The sequence below is a fragment of the Clupea harengus genome, chromosome 21, assembly GCF_900700415.2.
Source record: "Clupea harengus chromosome 21, Ch_v2.0.2, whole genome shotgun sequence".
Classification (NCBI taxonomy): Eukaryota; Metazoa; Chordata; class Actinopteri; order Clupeiformes; family Clupeidae; genus Clupea; species Clupea harengus.
The window spans coordinates 8,693,387-8,709,970 of record NC_045172.1 but is presented as its reverse complement, the minus strand read 5'-3'; the positions used below and the strand labels follow the sequence as shown (position 1 = coordinate 8,709,970).

General features: G+C 42.3%; 2 protein-coding genes across 2 annotated transcripts in view; one reads left to right on the top strand and one right to left on the bottom strand.

Moving 5' to 3' along the window:
* The window catches only part of ube2f (ubiquitin-conjugating enzyme E2F (putative)), an 18,966-nt gene extending 18,126 nt beyond the window's left edge, over positions 1 to 840 (top strand). The window contains exon 10 of the mRNA XM_012823441.3: positions 1 to 840. This exon is cut by the window's left edge and continues 597 nt beyond it. The gene's annotated coding sequence lies outside the window, so the exon portion shown is untranslated.
* A 1,335-nt stretch (positions 841 to 2,175) lies between these two features.
* On the bottom strand, positions 2,176 to 11,053 carry ramp1 (receptor activity modifying protein 1). The gene is made up of 3 exons (XM_012823394.3): positions 10,210 to 11,053; positions 7,408 to 7,543; positions 2,176 to 3,996 (listed from the first exon to the last, which is right to left on the bottom strand). Exons 1-3 carry the CDS (start codon positions 10,265 to 10,267, stop codon positions 3,741 to 3,743), a joined length of 450 nt encoding a protein of 149 aa, XP_012678848.1. The 5' UTR covers positions 10,268 to 11,053; the 3' UTR covers positions 2,176 to 3,740.
* Between the last annotated feature and the right edge of the window lie 5,531 nt (positions 11,054 to 16,584).

The following is a 16,584-nucleotide window of genomic DNA, read 5'->3' as shown; positions in this document are numbered from 1 at the left end:
CTTTTGATGTCATCTTCCCCCGTTCTAGTGCCTGCCTTTTGTGTTTTTCATGTCCTTGGACAGTTAGCCTAGGTCAAACCAAACAAACCTGCTCCTCCGCATGCCACCGCCTACAACTCCCAGAATGCACTGTTCCACTTGCTTTACCCTGCCAAAGGATATCCAATCACAGGGTCACACTCGAAGTTCATCTGATGATGATTGGCCAGCATGATGAGAGACTGGCCAATCCGAGTGGAGGTCGGGGTTCGGCACCATGTGGCCTATGGTAGTCAACCAGAGGTGGGCTCTTTGCAGAAGATGGGGGGGTGCTCTGACTGCTGTTTGAGCCCCTCCGCTTTGTCATCCAGCGCAACACAATAGAGACTGTTCTACAGGTCATTTTAACACATCTCATGAAAACATGCACACATTATGGGTGTGCGTGTTATAATGTCTCACTAAGTGTGCCTCTGTATGCGAGAAAAGAGACTGTTTCAGCTTCCTCAAATCAGAATGTGGAATATGTCACTTGCTCTGTTGTATGCATCTTATCGGCTGTGAAATGTGCGTGCGTGTGCGGGTATGTGTTCAGCTTCACAGATGTGTGCATGTATACATCAGTGTGTAGATGTATGCTAGTATTTTTGTGTATCTGTCATGTATTTTGCGGGAGTGACTGAGTGAAATGTGTGTGTGTGTGTGTGTGTGTGGTCTGGTAGCATGCACTGGGCTCTTGATGTGCTCAACCATAAACCGTCTAAAGAGCTGGTGAGGCTTGACGATATTATTTAAACTCTTCTTTTCTTAGAGTTGTATATCCATTTGTAAAATATATTAAAGAGGAATTATACTACGGAAGGAACTTTTCTCTTTTTGTGTTCATTAACTTGCGCTGAGGGTGCTGGACTCCACCGAGAATATCTCGGAACTTTGTAAATTGACTGCCCCTCGAGGGCATTTTGCTAAATTGGGCTTGTCAGATAATTTGATGAGAAAAGCATGCACATCACGACATCCTCCTATCTTATCAGTCGAGGAGCAGTCTCGCTCTGACTAAGTGGCTGTTAACAAAGACGCCATTTCCTCCACTTGCTGACGGTACAGTGTGTGTTCATCGCCTCCCTTTCAATGTGCACTCCATTTTCCTGAGCCCTGCCTGGCACCTTTCGCACCCTGAGAGAGAGGGTTGTCAGGAGACAAGAGAATGGATTTTCCATGGGCTTTCGAGAGCCCACAAACATACAGAAACACACACATTATTTTCCCATATCTGTGCTCTGTAGATAGTAATCTGTTTACAAAGTCTGAAGGCCACTTGGCAAGACTGGAAAGCTGTGTTTAATTGGTCCAGGATGTTCCCCCTTGGAAGCATTTCTTTTAATAGAGCAGTCCGGTTGTCTTCACTCTGGGGAGGATCATTGATTCGATGGAGTGTTTGGTCCTGTGTCGCAGTCCAATTAGGTGACTGCCTGTGATCTTCCAGACTTAATAGTTCGTGCCAAAGACACATGGAAACAGTGGTTATCAGCTATCACGACCAGCGACACACTCAGGTCTGATGTGTATTGATCACTCAGGGTGTTTTGTTATCCACTCCTAATTTGCCACGTTTATCAGATCTTGCTTATCAGATGCTCTTTTAATTTGACATCCACTTATCTATCGAACCTTCTCTCCTCTGGCTTATCTCGTCTGTATGCTGAACACCCAATTGGATTTCTCAATCTTTTCCAAAATGGAACTGGACTGACAAAAGCCCTACATTCAGCAACCCTTACAAGTCCTCATTTCCCTTATCACATCTCCACAGATCCATGTAGCACTCTTAACGTTCCCCTTCCCCATGTCCTGTTGCAAGCTCGTCTTCATCGTGCACCTGTCGCTCACCCTCTCGAGAGGTGTCAGTCAAGCATAGACCGCGAGAGGCCACTTGGGTGTGGAGTCGGATGTCTCTGTTAACTTGCTCTAAGCATGAAGTTAGCGAGCTTTGAATATCCTCTGTCAAGTAAGACCGACACTTCCATGTGACCTTGTCATTCATTCGTAGAATTCCGAAATGTCAGATGAAACCACTTTTCAATGCAACTTTGATAGACACAGCTAGACAAATACCTTTTTGGATAGTGAGAAAGAGGAAGAGCTTATTTTAATGCAACCCTCATAGATAAATAAAAAAGATAGGATAGACAGACATACAGAGACAGATGAAGACTTTATTAATCGCGAACTAAAAATGCATGCATTTTGATGAGGTGGCACAGGAAATATTCAGTATGCGAGGGCGGAAGCTGTCTATGGCTTCCGTGGACTTTCCATTGAAGAGATGTATTTTTTTATCCCATGTGGGCTGACACAAAAGGCTTCTCACCTGTGGGGGTGTTTTTGTTGGTATCTCTCCCACACAGTCATCTAGAGCGCACATGAATTCACAAACGCCTCATTGTGATTCAGATGTTGAGGTGAAGATGCTTTGTAGGGCCATGCCGTTGTCAGAAGGTTCGTTATGCAACACGCACAAACTCCTCGACAAGGAAAGTCTTTTGATCCTCCTCTGTGTTCTGCTTCTAATGATGCCCAGGTTTTTATTTGCTGGTGTGTGCATTGTCGAGATAGAATAAACCACCTGCTGGGAAATTCACCCATCGCTTTGTATTTATGAAGAGCAGTACTCCAAGATTTCAACCCAGGCTCATTACGTTGGGACTCATTTATTCTACCGCCCTATTTTGTTGTCAGTATAACGACAGTCATTAGGAAAGAAATAGGATAGACTGAATTTGCTCTGGAGACTTTAGAAGGAGCAGGACCATAGACCTATCATTTCAATGCTGCTGGAAACAACATCCCACTTAGAGGTAGAGTCTGCGATGCTAATTCAATATTTTGTCAAATTCAGCAAATTGCTCGTGATGGTCCCCTAGCTGTCTGTTGTGTCTGTGTGTGCTTAAAAAAATGGTATTTGTCTTGTTGTTACAGTCCTGGCTCCTGTAAATGAGAAACATTGTGGCTCGGACCGAGCCAGAAACAATTCCAGCCTATTGGCACGTTGGTTCAGAACCACTGAAAAGAGGGGTGTGCTTTGATTGGCTGTTGAGCTCAAATATCAACCTTCCGCCAGAATTGCAGACAGTGTCTTTAAAGACACGATCCAAAACCAAATGTTACTGACTTGGGTTACCAGCAGTTCCTTCAATGAGCAGTTATGTGCCAACCGGAAGTTTGGTTTCCAATTGATCTGAAGTGTAATTCTCTACTTCCATGGCCACAGGGGTGTTGACGTGATTTTTTTAGTATCCATCAGCACTAAGAGAACCTTTGCCAGACATCACTGCAGAATGAGCCAAGAATGCTCTTAAATTAGGGGCTGGAGGTTGGTGGGAGGGCTGTTAAGACAGGCAAAAATAGAGCAATGGCGAGCGGTGGCTTTGGGGAGTTGAAATGTTATGCTACTTGTATCACCAGCAGTAATTAGCCTACAGTTATTTTTAGCTATGGGTAAGATTGTGAGCGGATACAGAGAGACATCAAAGTCCTTCTCTTACATAAGGCTTGATTTATCCATTCCCTTTTTTCCTAGTCCATCTGTAAAGGTTATAGGGTCAGAGATATCCCATCAGCAGGACATACAAACTGTTCCATCTCCACTGTGATTAGCAGACAAGGGTCAAGCATTGTTTTCCTTTCCAGTCCAGATAGGTGAGGACACCCTTTCCTGTTAGTCCAATGACGCGGTGGATGAAGGTGCCCAGAGGACATCTCTACATGACGCCCTGGCTGCGCTTGCTTCTCCACACCACCAGGGCCGTCATGAGCAGGGTGATCATCACGGGCACCGCGATGAAGGGGCCCAGGATGTGGTTGGGCGGGTCGTGGGGCAGCCGGCCCGTCAGGGCGCAGTCCTTGAAGTAGTCACGGTGGATGCTGATGAAGAACTCGTCCACCTGCTGGTTAGGCCAGAAGCAGCCCACCTTTGTGGCTATCTGGAAAGTGCAGTTTGTCAGGGATCCGTACAGCCTGTAGAAAACAAGAACACAAAAATCCTGTTAGAAACATGGTAAATGACAACTGACCTCAAGGGAACTGTGATCCCATAAGTAAGTTGTCCCTCTTTGGACAAATAACTAAATCTAATTTAAATAAGCCATTTTTTTTTCTTTTCCCAGAAATCCCATAAGGGTTAAAAAATGTAGAGCTTTGGAAGGGCTATGCACCATTTATTCTTGTCCTTGTAGCCTAACATCAGCATGGATATGTTATCCTCAGAGTGTCCCTTATGGGTCATGATTGTCTCTCACAATTTATTAAGCATATGAATGTCCCCCAGCCTTACTAGCCAACACTATAAGCCTTAAGCCTTTCAATAATCCCTTTAATAACCTCTGTTTGTGTCTGCAAATGGATTTGGTGGAACAATGGATTTTCTTCCTCCCATGTGGTTTTCCAGAAACAATATTATTAGCCGTAAGGTACCTCTTAAATGAGGTTGTGGAAGCTGGTATTTACTTTCCAGCTGGTCCTACCCTTTGCATGGTTCTTTATTGCCTTCTGAATAGTCTAGCTCTTCACTTGACTTTATCTGTGCCGTATTTTTAGCCATGCAGCAGAGTTTCAGTAAGATTCCCATGTGTATGAAAATAGGAGTCATAGAGTGGGAAAGATAGAGATAAAAAAAAAACTTCAGCTATGAAATGCATAAGGCAGTCTAGCAGATAGTGTTACAGACAGGATTAACACTGCTTATTATAACCAGACTATGTGGTTGGGGGTATGGACAGGGTGGGGTGTGGTAAGGGGGACAAATACCAATAGCAGAAATCACTGACTGCTATTCAGCAAGACTGATCTGATGCCAGCAGGAACAATCTATATGCTTTCTTGATTAGAATTAATGGGACAATTCATCTTTTAAGCTAAGAGAAGGGGGTTGTTTAATTGGTCGGTAACGGCCTGTGAAAGAATGATTAGTTATGAACACGGGAAATGTCGACTAATCCATAATTAGCCTCTGGCCAAAACACCTTGAAATAGCTTTTCTAGGGGGGTGCAGAACATGCACAGTTGAGGCCAATCAATGACAGTTAATGATTTATGAGGAGTCCTTGCACACAAACGATGTTTTAGTATCTCAACGAAACCTGTACTGGGAGCAATCAGAGTGGCTCTGCTCTGCTTTGTTTTTATACCAGAATACTCCCAAGACAGGCAGTTTTCCCCCAGATGAATGACCTGGGAAATAGCAAAGTGGAGCTTTATATAGCATCTCACAGGCATCTGCTGACATTTCTGCCTGAGCATAGCTGCCAATTGCTTGCCTCGTGGGCTGTGAAGTGTACTCGTGTCGGCACAAGTGTGTTAGCATAACAGCGTTTCTTAGGCTTTCATTTGTGGAGCGATCAAATGCACTAAAACCAGTAGAGCGCTATTATCATAACAAACACCTGAAATGTCACACTGATAAAGGCAGCAGGATTGATTCACTAGTGAAAAATAGGTTGCGCAAACCGTACAAATCCATAGCAACTTCAGAACACAATCCCCTGAAAGCCGTAAATAAACACGAGTTGGAGTCTCCAGTCACAGCTGTTTAAGAAAGCCTGTTATGTCCTTAATGCTATCTTGCCCACACATACAGTGTATTTTGACAGATACGTTTCATTTCGCTGGACTGTCCTTAGCCGGAATCCAAAACTCACTCACCACCCCACCACCTCCCCCCACCAATCTGCTACTGTCCTCTGAGTGTCCGAGAGGCTCTTCACACGGATCTGTCTACAACCATGTGTCTGTAAAAGCATCGTCACAAGTGGATGTATCGGGTGTTACATAAACATTCCTCATGGACTAGTGTTCGCAGAAACATTATAGGGGGGGGGGGGGGGGGGGCTTTAAGCCGCCAAGCACAGGCTGGTGTCAATGAAAAAGAGGCCTGTCATGTTAGCTTCCCAATCCCACTCCTCTTATCTCTTAAGTAAAAGGAATAAGTGGATGGCATAGTGTGTGAGATCTAAAACACGACAATATTACAACTCGACTATTCCATGCTTCCATTTGAATTTATAATTACATTCTCTTTTTTCCTCTCCTAAGGAGCTCAGGGCCTTTTGGCTTTGGTTTTTTTGAAGAATAGATTTTCACGAAAAAAGGATACATGATCTGATAACATCTCCACAGCTGTGCATTGGCATCAAGTTGAAAGCCTTATAAGTATAGAGCCTCTATGTTCCATGACACTGAGAAAAACCATTAAACAGTAATTGATTTAATCTTTTCTGGGAGTATAGAGGTCTGATTGGAGTTACAATCCAATTGGTAGCATTTTGCCAGCATTTTGAGAACCATGGATTCTGCCTAGACCCTATTGTTTCTGTGTCATACAGACTTGTATAGCATCTCTGATTATGATTCATGCTACAGGCAACACAGACCAAACATTCTCTCTGAGTCGTTTTTCTTCAGAGCGCTGGAGTCATGGCCATTTCAGGCTGGCTAGCCTCCCAGGAAGCGTTGACAAAAATAGGAACTTGTTCAGAGGAAGGACTTTAAAGGAATACAGTTGATGTGAATGGACAGGTGTGTGTGTTCAGTTTGTTCCAGATATTTAAATTCCATTTGTAATGTCAACTCTGTGTTCTTTAACAACGGTGAGCTAATTTTGCTGAATCTTATTTATTGTGACAAATGGTTTACCTTATGCTTATGTAAAATTTAATTATATATATATCAGGTGAGGAGAGTTGCCATGAAATGAAATTACTGGCAGGATGAGAAACAGTTCTCTGGATGTCACCAGGTACAGTGTATTCCTCTCACTCCCTCGCTCCCTCCCACCTTCTCTTTTTTTTTTCTCTCTTTCTTTTCCTGCCACAATCTTGCTCTCTCTCTTTGTCTCCCAGTTCACAAAGAGCATTGAGTAAGACTATGACGGGAACATACTCCTAATCTCACTGCAGTGCTCTTGGGGTCTGCTTGATTGACAGCTCCTATTTGGCTGAATAGCCTCATGTTTTATAGATTGGTACAAGAGCTAAAATAGGAAAGGTTATTAAGCAGTTCAAGAATGTGAAGGTAACAGCTAAAACTAAAGAGCACTTAGAGAGAGGTAAGTTCCAAAGAGAATGCGGAAAAGAATGCTGGCTGCACATTCATTTGGTAATCTTCATCCAGATCTGGGAAATTATTCTGAAATATGGTGGTAAAGTAGATGAGATTTTAAGGCTTAAAGACCCATTACAAGATCTTTTCACACAGCCTTCCAGACATGGAGTTTTCTCCAGGGGCCACCAAGAGAGGTAATAAAGAGTTTCAGCTCCTGAAGTGCCTCACTAAGTCTTTTAGTCTTTTCAAACCAATTCCTGGAAACGGTTGTCATCTCGTTAGCGCAGAGGAAGGTCAACAGTACATGCCATTGTATGGACATTCACTCACTCCACAGTATCTTCCCAGCTGCACCAGAGCCTTTGATCCAAAGCCTCCATGTCCAAGGAGAACTTGGACAGACAGAACTCCGCGATGAAGTATTCATAGCTGGGATGGCAGGCGCTGGTTGACAGGATATGGTAAGCTGAAAAGACAAAAATCATTCTTGTCACTGTTTTTGTGTGTGACTGGTAGAAGCTACAGTTACTCACATGAAATATTTGAATAATCTGAAAAAAAAACACATGACTGGTCTGAGTCCAAAGGGGTAAATCCACTGATATTTCACATTTAAAAAATGTATTCAAATTGTATTCAGGGGAAAAGTAAACGCTATTATTCATGGTTGAAGAAGCCCACACAAAAAAAGGAAAACAAGGACAAAACACAGAATGCTTGTTTTTATTAGAAAGAAAAAATTGAGCAGTGATAATCTCAAGGAACTTTTTTAAAGTTATTATGAAAGCTGCAGCGGTCCTCCCTTGTCCTAGCATTGCACAGCACTGCACCAGTTCACTCCTGACGCCCTGTCTCTTGTGCATCGCCACTTGGCAGTTTATCTGCATAGCATAAACAAATCTCACATAAACATAAATGCGCTCCGGGGGAAGAAAAAACAACAACTCTTTCTCTCCCCCTGTGGGACTTTCGAATGTGATGACTGTTTGCAACAGATAAGAGCCGCCGCCTTGCTCTGGGTCCTTCTCTGCTCGGCATCTCTCTCTCTCACCAAGTTAAGACTGCTCACATTTCCAGCTGATGTCCCCAACTGATTTGGAATTACATACAGGGTTGACCGATTTCTGTTTAGCTTTTTTACTACTCTGAGACGCTTTGTACACACACACACACACACACACACACACACACATAGGCCCAGCCTACCCAATCAGCAGTACAATAAATTGAGAAGAGCCATAAAACGAGAGGCTTGCGGAGTCACACCCAAAAGCCCAGTTCCGTGGTGCAACAGTGTTGTCGCCCGTTCCTTTGTCCTTCATTAGCAATGATTTAAGGGGCTTCTGATAGGTGAAACCAGGTTAGACGTAATGGGCGTGTGTGCCAAGGGCAGGAAACAAGGAGGGTGGGGGTGAGGGGTGGAAATCCAATCAAGAAATTTGTTGTCTGAATGCTATACATCTTCGCTGGCATTTGACGCCACTGTGCCTAATTGGATCCCTCCCAATGGAAAATAACTACTCAATTGAGCTGAAATGCACACACATCATTGGTGGTAATACAGCATTTATAAATGTGGACTAATTGACACAACTGGCGGGGTGTTGCTAAATTTAACATGGCCCAGCATTTATTTAAAAGACTTCATGCAAATAGGATTACACGCACTAAGCAACATGCTGAGCAAATCTTGATAAAACACTTATCAAGCCTTGGTCTAGATACTGCCTGTGTGTATGCATGCGTGTTTTGTGCATTAACAGCAGCAGCCTACATGTTTGACAAAATCAGCTTTTGTAATTGACTTCTGAGCCCTGCATCTATATCTGAAAATCAATTAGGATTATGGGCCTACCAGTATTTGCTGCACACTAACAACGCACACCAACAGAGCCAATTTGATCTGGGCCACCCTAACATCGCTAAACCCATAAGAATAACACTTTCTTAAATTGTGGTGGAAAGTTGAAATGGTGTCACACACATCATGCTGTCATTTTACAGAATAATCACGGGGGTGTATGTCCACAACAAGGACCAGCCATTAAATGCCCATGGGTCCAGTGTTGAAAGATTGTTGTTATTCTTATCTAATGAAAATAATTTAGATATTTCAAATATTTAAGTCTTTTTCACACCCTTTGCAAAGTCATCAGGATATTTGTCATACCGAGACAGTACAGAGCAGATTAAGCCTGTCATTTCTTGTGGATAATGTCATGTCCGCATACAACCACAATCTCAGCCATATTATGCAAACAGATCATCTCTACTCAGCTTTTCATCTATTCATATTTATACATTTAAATGGCCTCGTACGCGAGTTCTTTTGATAGCAGCCGGACACTCCAAATGGAACAGAATGGATGTGCTCTCCTGGGGAATAGGTGCCGATGGGCTTGAACAACGACATCCGTGAGGGATTCCCAGACAAGTCCTCGGGAGTTTTCTTGAGGCTGCATTCATTCTTGCCATCTGGGAGTACTTGCATGCATATGACCTTTACATTACTACGACTGCCTGTTATAGCCAAGCGTGGATTTTATGAGCCAAACCAGATTTTACTAGATTAACCTACAAGCGTCGACACGCTCGTTGTAGGTGAACAATACCATAGCCCATCCCTGGGCTCAGAACCCTCGGTTCGATAACTAAAGAGACTGGCAATGATACAGAGACATATGCGACGTCCATACTAATATTACTGAGTGAATTATGGCAAATTCTAGCTTAAATGCCAATGTGGAAACTAACCGGGTGAAATTCTACAGACTAGTCCCATGCATTTAACTTTTGGCCCGCAGAGAGTCTATTCCACTATGCGCCTCTTGACTGCGCCACTGATGTATGTATTGAGGTTGTTTACCAACAGATTGCAAGTCTTAACAGTTGCCCAACAGCATTATCGGTTTCCAATTTAAAAGACAATGAGAAAGGTCTGAAAGATGATAAAGCATCTCTCATAGAACAACAAATATAAGCACACATAAGCACTTTTGTCATGTCCGAACACTGACATGTCAGACTAAGAGCACTAGTTTTTTTTAACTGTATGTAGCCATGTACATTATATAAAGAACAATAATTTTAGTTGTTAAGTAGCCAAGTATCGGAGATAGCTTTGTTACTCACCTGTGAGCAAAAGAAGAAGAGCACATTTAGGAGCCAGTGTCGTGCAATCCCGTGCCATTGTTGTCCATCTAATAACCCACTTAAATAAATGAATATACTCTTCCTACCCAATCGACTCCGGATGCTAAAACATTTCAATTTTCTCCATGGTCTTTAAAACACGGGGAATATGAGACCACACACTGGTAGATTGTTTGCGAAGCAAAAGTGGATAGAGCAGATCACTATATTACAACGTAGCCCTGACAAACATCTATCCCGACCAAGTTCTCCTCCCGTGATCAGCGGATAACCTAAAGTCCGGCAAAATATTTGAAGAGCGAGATAACCTCTTTGAAGCACCACTCTCTGACTGAAATTGCACGGTAGTCCACTTGCCTACTACCAGACTCCGCGGGCGGTCGGAGCTATGCAAACAACACTGCACACTCCACTGGCAGGGTGCGCTCGGTGGAGACTTTGATGTCTCCGGTGTCATCAAGGGAGTGTATAAGCGAATGAATGCGCTGCTTCACGGAGTGATGAATGAAAAAACGCGAATGAATGCGCGTTGCTAATTTACCTACGGCAAAATTAATGGCGGACGCTTGAAACAAACACCACACTCGCATTTTTTATGGCTCTGCATCAGTGTGAATAAAACATTCGTGCAGGCAGCTATGGTTGTAGAAAATGGTCAAACTTCACTCTATATGGCGGAAAATTGTAGGTTACTTTACACTACCACAGAGTTCCGTAACTACTGTTTATTTGTATAGGGATGCGGAGCATTTTCGCTGAATTGAATCACTATATCAGCTGGGGTATTTTTAATTCCACATACCGATAGATATGTAACAGTTGAACAGTCCGTACATTACCTAATGGTGAGGAGTACAGTGAATTTATGAGGGGAGTGCGGCATTTAATGTGTATGCTGCCACCCCGTGTCCTCACCCCCACCTACACCCGGCTCGTTTCAATTCACGAACCCAATTCTATCCTTTTTTGTCATAAAAGCCCATTCATGTCTTAGAAGTGTTCCTCACAGCTGAAAATTGATATTAACATAAGGAGTGTTTACAAAAACATCTTAACCAGTCGGACAATAAGTGGAACTTTTACATAATGTTATATGTTGTATAAGTTATAGGACAATGGCAATCACGATACCATGATTCAATTATTTACCATTCTAAAGAGCCTATGACACTCACAGAGTAGCAAGATGACAATGTTGTATTTGTGGAACTGTTGAGTCTGCTTCATTGAAAATTTCAAATGCAAAGACCTTTTTTCACTTTCTTGGAACACTTAATGCACCCAAGGGTTGTCTATGGAGAAGGTCCTATAGTATACTAAGGTTCTCAAGGAACTCATTCAGAACTGAGTTTGCAACCCATCGTTTATAATTCCAGTAGTAGTACCAGTTACCAGCAATAGTACGTTGCAGTTATGTGCTTCTAGTAGTGTAATAGGCCTTAAAAGATTTCATTCAGAACATTTTCTCTGAAGTTGCAATTGAAATCCATCATTAGAATTTGCACAGTTAACATCATACGCTTTCAAACCTTCACAGCTCAAGGTACATAGGATATAGGATAGGGATAGTAGCATAATTTACACAAATGGTATGCAAAGCAATTCCTATGGAAAACATTCCTGCCCCAACTCATTAAGATGCAAAGTCTAGCCTGCTGTTGTCATGCTGACCATTAATTTTGTGTGGGTGGCTTCAAGTCAAACCATTCAAGTGGAACGCTCAAGAGGCAACTCTCCTTTCAAACTAAAGTGTAAAACCAGACAATAAAATGCACCCAAACATTCAGTGGTAACATGCTGCGACTGATCTTTCATTGCTGGTGTCCTGCTGCGCACTACACAGTGATACAGTGCATTCACGTGTCTGAATGGTTTTAGAGTGCTCAAGATTAATTAGAAGGGAGACAACAGGGGCTCCACCATGTCAAACAAGCAACCAAACCAAAAAAACAGGGTGATCTTCAGGAGACCGTTTCTCATGCTTCTACCGTGTTTGAACTGAAAAGAAAATTCTGATTTGAGCCATTTTCAAGTACATTCAGTCCAGATCAATGTTTTGTGTGGCTGGTGTACATATAATGGAAAAGTTTATTTCTCACTGACCCCTTACATAGATATTCACAGCACAGATTGCAGTATTAGTATGGACAGAAAGATATGGTCGCTTTGTAATACGTGCATATGGGCATAGGTCAGTCACACACACATTACATTTGCCTAATATCAGACAGTGCACTTCACCTTCATGTCCCCATGTTTCTGATCCATTTACAATGTTTACTTTACCTTATGTCATGTGTTTCCTTTTATTTGATGCCATCTATTTGTTTCAATTCTGGTGCTGATGAACACTGTATAAGTAGCACGAATGCAATATGGGACTGTTATGGAAGTGGGGACGTTCATTGATTGTAGAGTTCAACGTATGGGTGAGACTGTGTGCTGTTTTTCTGGGGTACCTGGTCTATTGATCGGTTTAAGTAATTGACTGGGTAAGTAATTGACTGGGTAAGCAGCTGGTTGGTTGAACCTGTAGTTGCAGCACGAATAGAAGGGGTAAAAGGGTTTACCCCGATGGGAGTGCAGTGCTGCTGTCCAGGAGGAATGACACTCTCTCAGAGCTGCCGACCAGTGTGCATGGCTGCTGTGGGCCACCCTCCATGCCGACTGCATTCTGCAGTAAAGGGAAGGACCGTTTGTATATTATTTTTGTTGATGCATGTGTCGTGTAGCTCTAAAGGGTCGGTGATCACCCAAAACATTCGCGTGCGAGTGAAATTGTGGTATTCCCTGCAGGAAGACTTACTTGTTGTGCTTGTTGTCGTACACGTTACTTTATTGTCACTGTACGCAGAGGCCCTGGTGAGACTGATTTAGTTTTTTGGGTTTCCTTTCCTTTTGTTTTGTATATTTTTTTGGTCTGGAAGGGCCCCCAGCCAATAGACATTTATTTATTTTCCTTTTTTTTTCTCTCTCTGTCTTTCCCTTAACATGTTAGAGTCTGTACACAAGGTCTGTCTTTATGAAGGGAGGGACAGGGCTATTGTACTGGAGTGTCAAAGGGTCATTGTTCTGTGTATAGTCGATTCGTTGGTGGTTCAGAGTGACACGTGTGTTATATTATCCCGCTTTCTTGCTGCAGTATTGTGGTGTGTGATTTGCCCCAGTGTATATTGGAGGTGGGTGTTTTGTATATGACTCTAGATGGAATTGTCTCCAGAAGCCTGTTCCTGTCTCACCCAGATCTAGTCTCAACTTTATCTGTCAATAGATTGTTAACTGTCTGACAACCTGACTCCCATGGTGTGTGTCCTGGGGTTCCTTCCTTGGCGACATTAACACACACTGATCAGCATTCATTAAATTGGTATACATGCTTTGTCTAAAGCATTTTAAAACACAAGGAAGGCGTAGATTTTACCAGCATAATATTGGAGGTCAAACCCATAATGCAGTCAAGATTAGGGCAGCAACACATAGAGCAATATTTACCATTCTTGTCCTATTAAGAGGCTGATAATAATCTGTGGCGACCTCAATGCCAACTGGGTAGATACATCCTCAAGAAAATGTCTTAAACAGGTTACTGACAGCTTTAATTTAACTCAACTGGTTGATGGACCAACCCGTATTACTAATACTTCCTCCACCCAGATAGATTTAATTTTTAGCAACAGACCAGACAGATCAACAAAATCGTATAATCTTATCACTGGACTGTCTGATCACAATTTGATCTTAATGTCGAGAAAAGTGAATGGTGTAAAGCATTCCATTAATGGTCCGACACAAACTTCCATGAGGATACCAAAGAACAAAAAGGAAGATTTCAAGAATGCTATTCAGAAGATTAGTTGGGATGAGATACTTGATTCAAATGATGTGAGCTTTACTAGCCAATGCTTTGCTGAAAAAATACATAAGACGATCAAAGATTTCTCAAAGGAGTCAAGAAAGAAACATAAAAGGAGTTCTCTGCCATGGATAAATGAAAATAATATTTAAATGATGAGAGAAGCCCTTAAAACATCCCTGAAGTCCAAACGGATAACGGATAGGCACATTTTTACAAGAGAACTTAGAAAAGCCAAGGCAAATGATTCAAAGAGGATAGAATTGTGTTCCTTGAAATAATCGTAAATTCTAAAGGAGACTTTGTTCCAACAAATAAAGAAAAGAATTGGACAAAACAATGTTAGAAAATAGATAGAACTCAGGGTCAATGACAGTCTTTCACATGATCCGCCCATGGTGGCTGAAATGCTAAATGAGTATTTTGTGGATTCTGTGGCTGCTGTTGCCAACAGTTTCCCTTCACACCAGCAGTATGGTGGCATTTCTCATAATCCAACTGTGCCCATATTTAACCTTGAAAGGGTATCTGAGGCCCAATGCAGACGGACTCTAGTTTGTCTGAACCCGGTGAACCCCGTCTCCGGATAGCCCTATCGTGCAGACGAACGCACTGTATCCGCACACTGTATCCGCACTCCCTCGAATCGGGGGTCCAAAGTGAGTAACCTCGAAATCCGATTGCTGTTGGTGTTCGTCTGCACGCTATCCGCATCATTAGACCAGCCAGAACAACGGACACAACAGGCATTATTTAATAACGGAATGGGTTGCCATGGCACAGTGAGTTTGGCAGCCAGTTATAACAGCTCTCCAGTTTAAAAAAATTCTTCCTATTACCTTGCTCCTTTTCCACGTGAATTTCCCTAACGAGATTAATACAAATGTATCTATCTATCTGTTGTTAGGAAAGGGATGACATTAACAAGCCACACTTTAATCTAGCACTGTTAAATCTATTTGCATCAGACCATTTTTCAAAAACCAGTTTTTAAAAGTGTCAGCAATAGAGCAAATCTGACGTGAAAAGATTTTTCATTATAGACGGAAGTTTCAAAACAGATGAATGTTACGTTAGCTTTAGTCCTGTCAGACAACGATAGCGATAGCTACTAGCTAGCGTTAACGTTACTTCAGAGGTAGCCTACAGTACGTGAAGGACAAAGCCCTCAACAATAGCCTACATTTGTTGTTAGTAATAAAACCATGAAATTGGAAGCAATTGTAAACCATGAAACATCCAGGATCCACAGCACTTGCATTGTGGTCTCTCGTGCTCAAACTCAGCATCTCCATAAAGCACAGGCATTTAAACAACTCAGACATGTCATGTTGCACATTGCTTTGTTGCACTGTTCTAAACTCTTTATTATCAATAACAAATATAATTATTTTTCGCTTAACCTACAGTCTGCTCTTACCACTGATTTTATAAACCACCATAATGTGTTACTGTGCAGATTAAATGTAGGCTATGCGGCTAAGCTAAATGTTGCTAGTTGGAGCTCAACTACTGTCACATGTTACTTTGATCATAGATATATATAAAGGCTAGATGTCTCGTCCAACGGAGTCGAACGTCCGCACATGGCGGCCATCTTGCCCCAGGCAGCTCGCTCACCCATACCATTGTGTTGGTAGTGGTATGTACTTTTTAAATAACCATAACTTGCTCAATTTTCAACGGATTTACAAATGGTTTGGTTTCTTACAAACGTTATTAACGTGGTTATAATTCGGGATTTTTAAGAAAATAACATAATTATTCATAAGTATGCAGTGTCATAACTACATCTCTGACGTTTATAACAAACCAACCCGTTTAAAAATCGGTTGAAAATTGAACAAGTGGTTATTTAAAAAGTACATACCACTACCAACACAATGTTATGGGTGAGCGAGCTGCCTGGGGCAAGATGGCCGCCATGTGCGGACGTTCGACTTGGCTGGCAACGCGGACGAGACATCTAGCCTTTATATATATCTATGACTTTGATAGCATGCTCCTGTCTTCTTCTCCATTTTCATCAGTTGTCTGTAGCACCAAAGCGCCACCAACAGGCGTGGGGGATGTGCTACAGCTGAGTCAATCTGATTTGCTGGGTTCATGTGCACGCGATTTAAAAAGTTGATATGTGTGAAAAATGAACCCGGGTTCAGGCAAACTAGGCTTCGTCTGCATGGGGTCTGAAGAACAAGTAGAGAACATCATCGAATCATTCAAACCCAAAGAGTCAAAGGACATCTTTGAAATGGACTCTGCCATGGTTAAAGACCTTTGCCTGTTGTTAAAAAAGCCTACTACCCATATTGCTAACCTGTCATTCTCTCAAGAACATGGGTGTTTTCCAGAACACTGGAAACCTGCAGTTATAGTTCCTATCTTTAAAAATGGTGATCCTCACTCAGCAGCCAATTACAGACCTATTAGTATACTTCCCATAATGTTCAAAGTTTTGGAAAAATTTGCAGTAGAGCAACTAATTTATCATCATTCATCAA

Excerpts from the sequence above, each read along its gene's own strand:
- ramp1 (XM_012823394.3), bottom strand. The coding sequence starts at position 10,267 with ATGGCACGGGATTGCACGACACTGGCTCCTAAATGTGCTCTTCTTCTT. Across the intron at positions 7,544-10,209 it reads TCTTCTTCTTTTGCTCACAG|CTTACCATATCCTGTCAACC; the intron begins GTGAGTAACAAA and ends TTGTCTTTTCAG. Across the intron at positions 3,997-7,407 it reads AGCTGGGAAGATACTGTGGA|GCTGTACGGATCCCTGACAA; the intron begins GTGAGTGAATGT and ends TGTTTTCTACAG.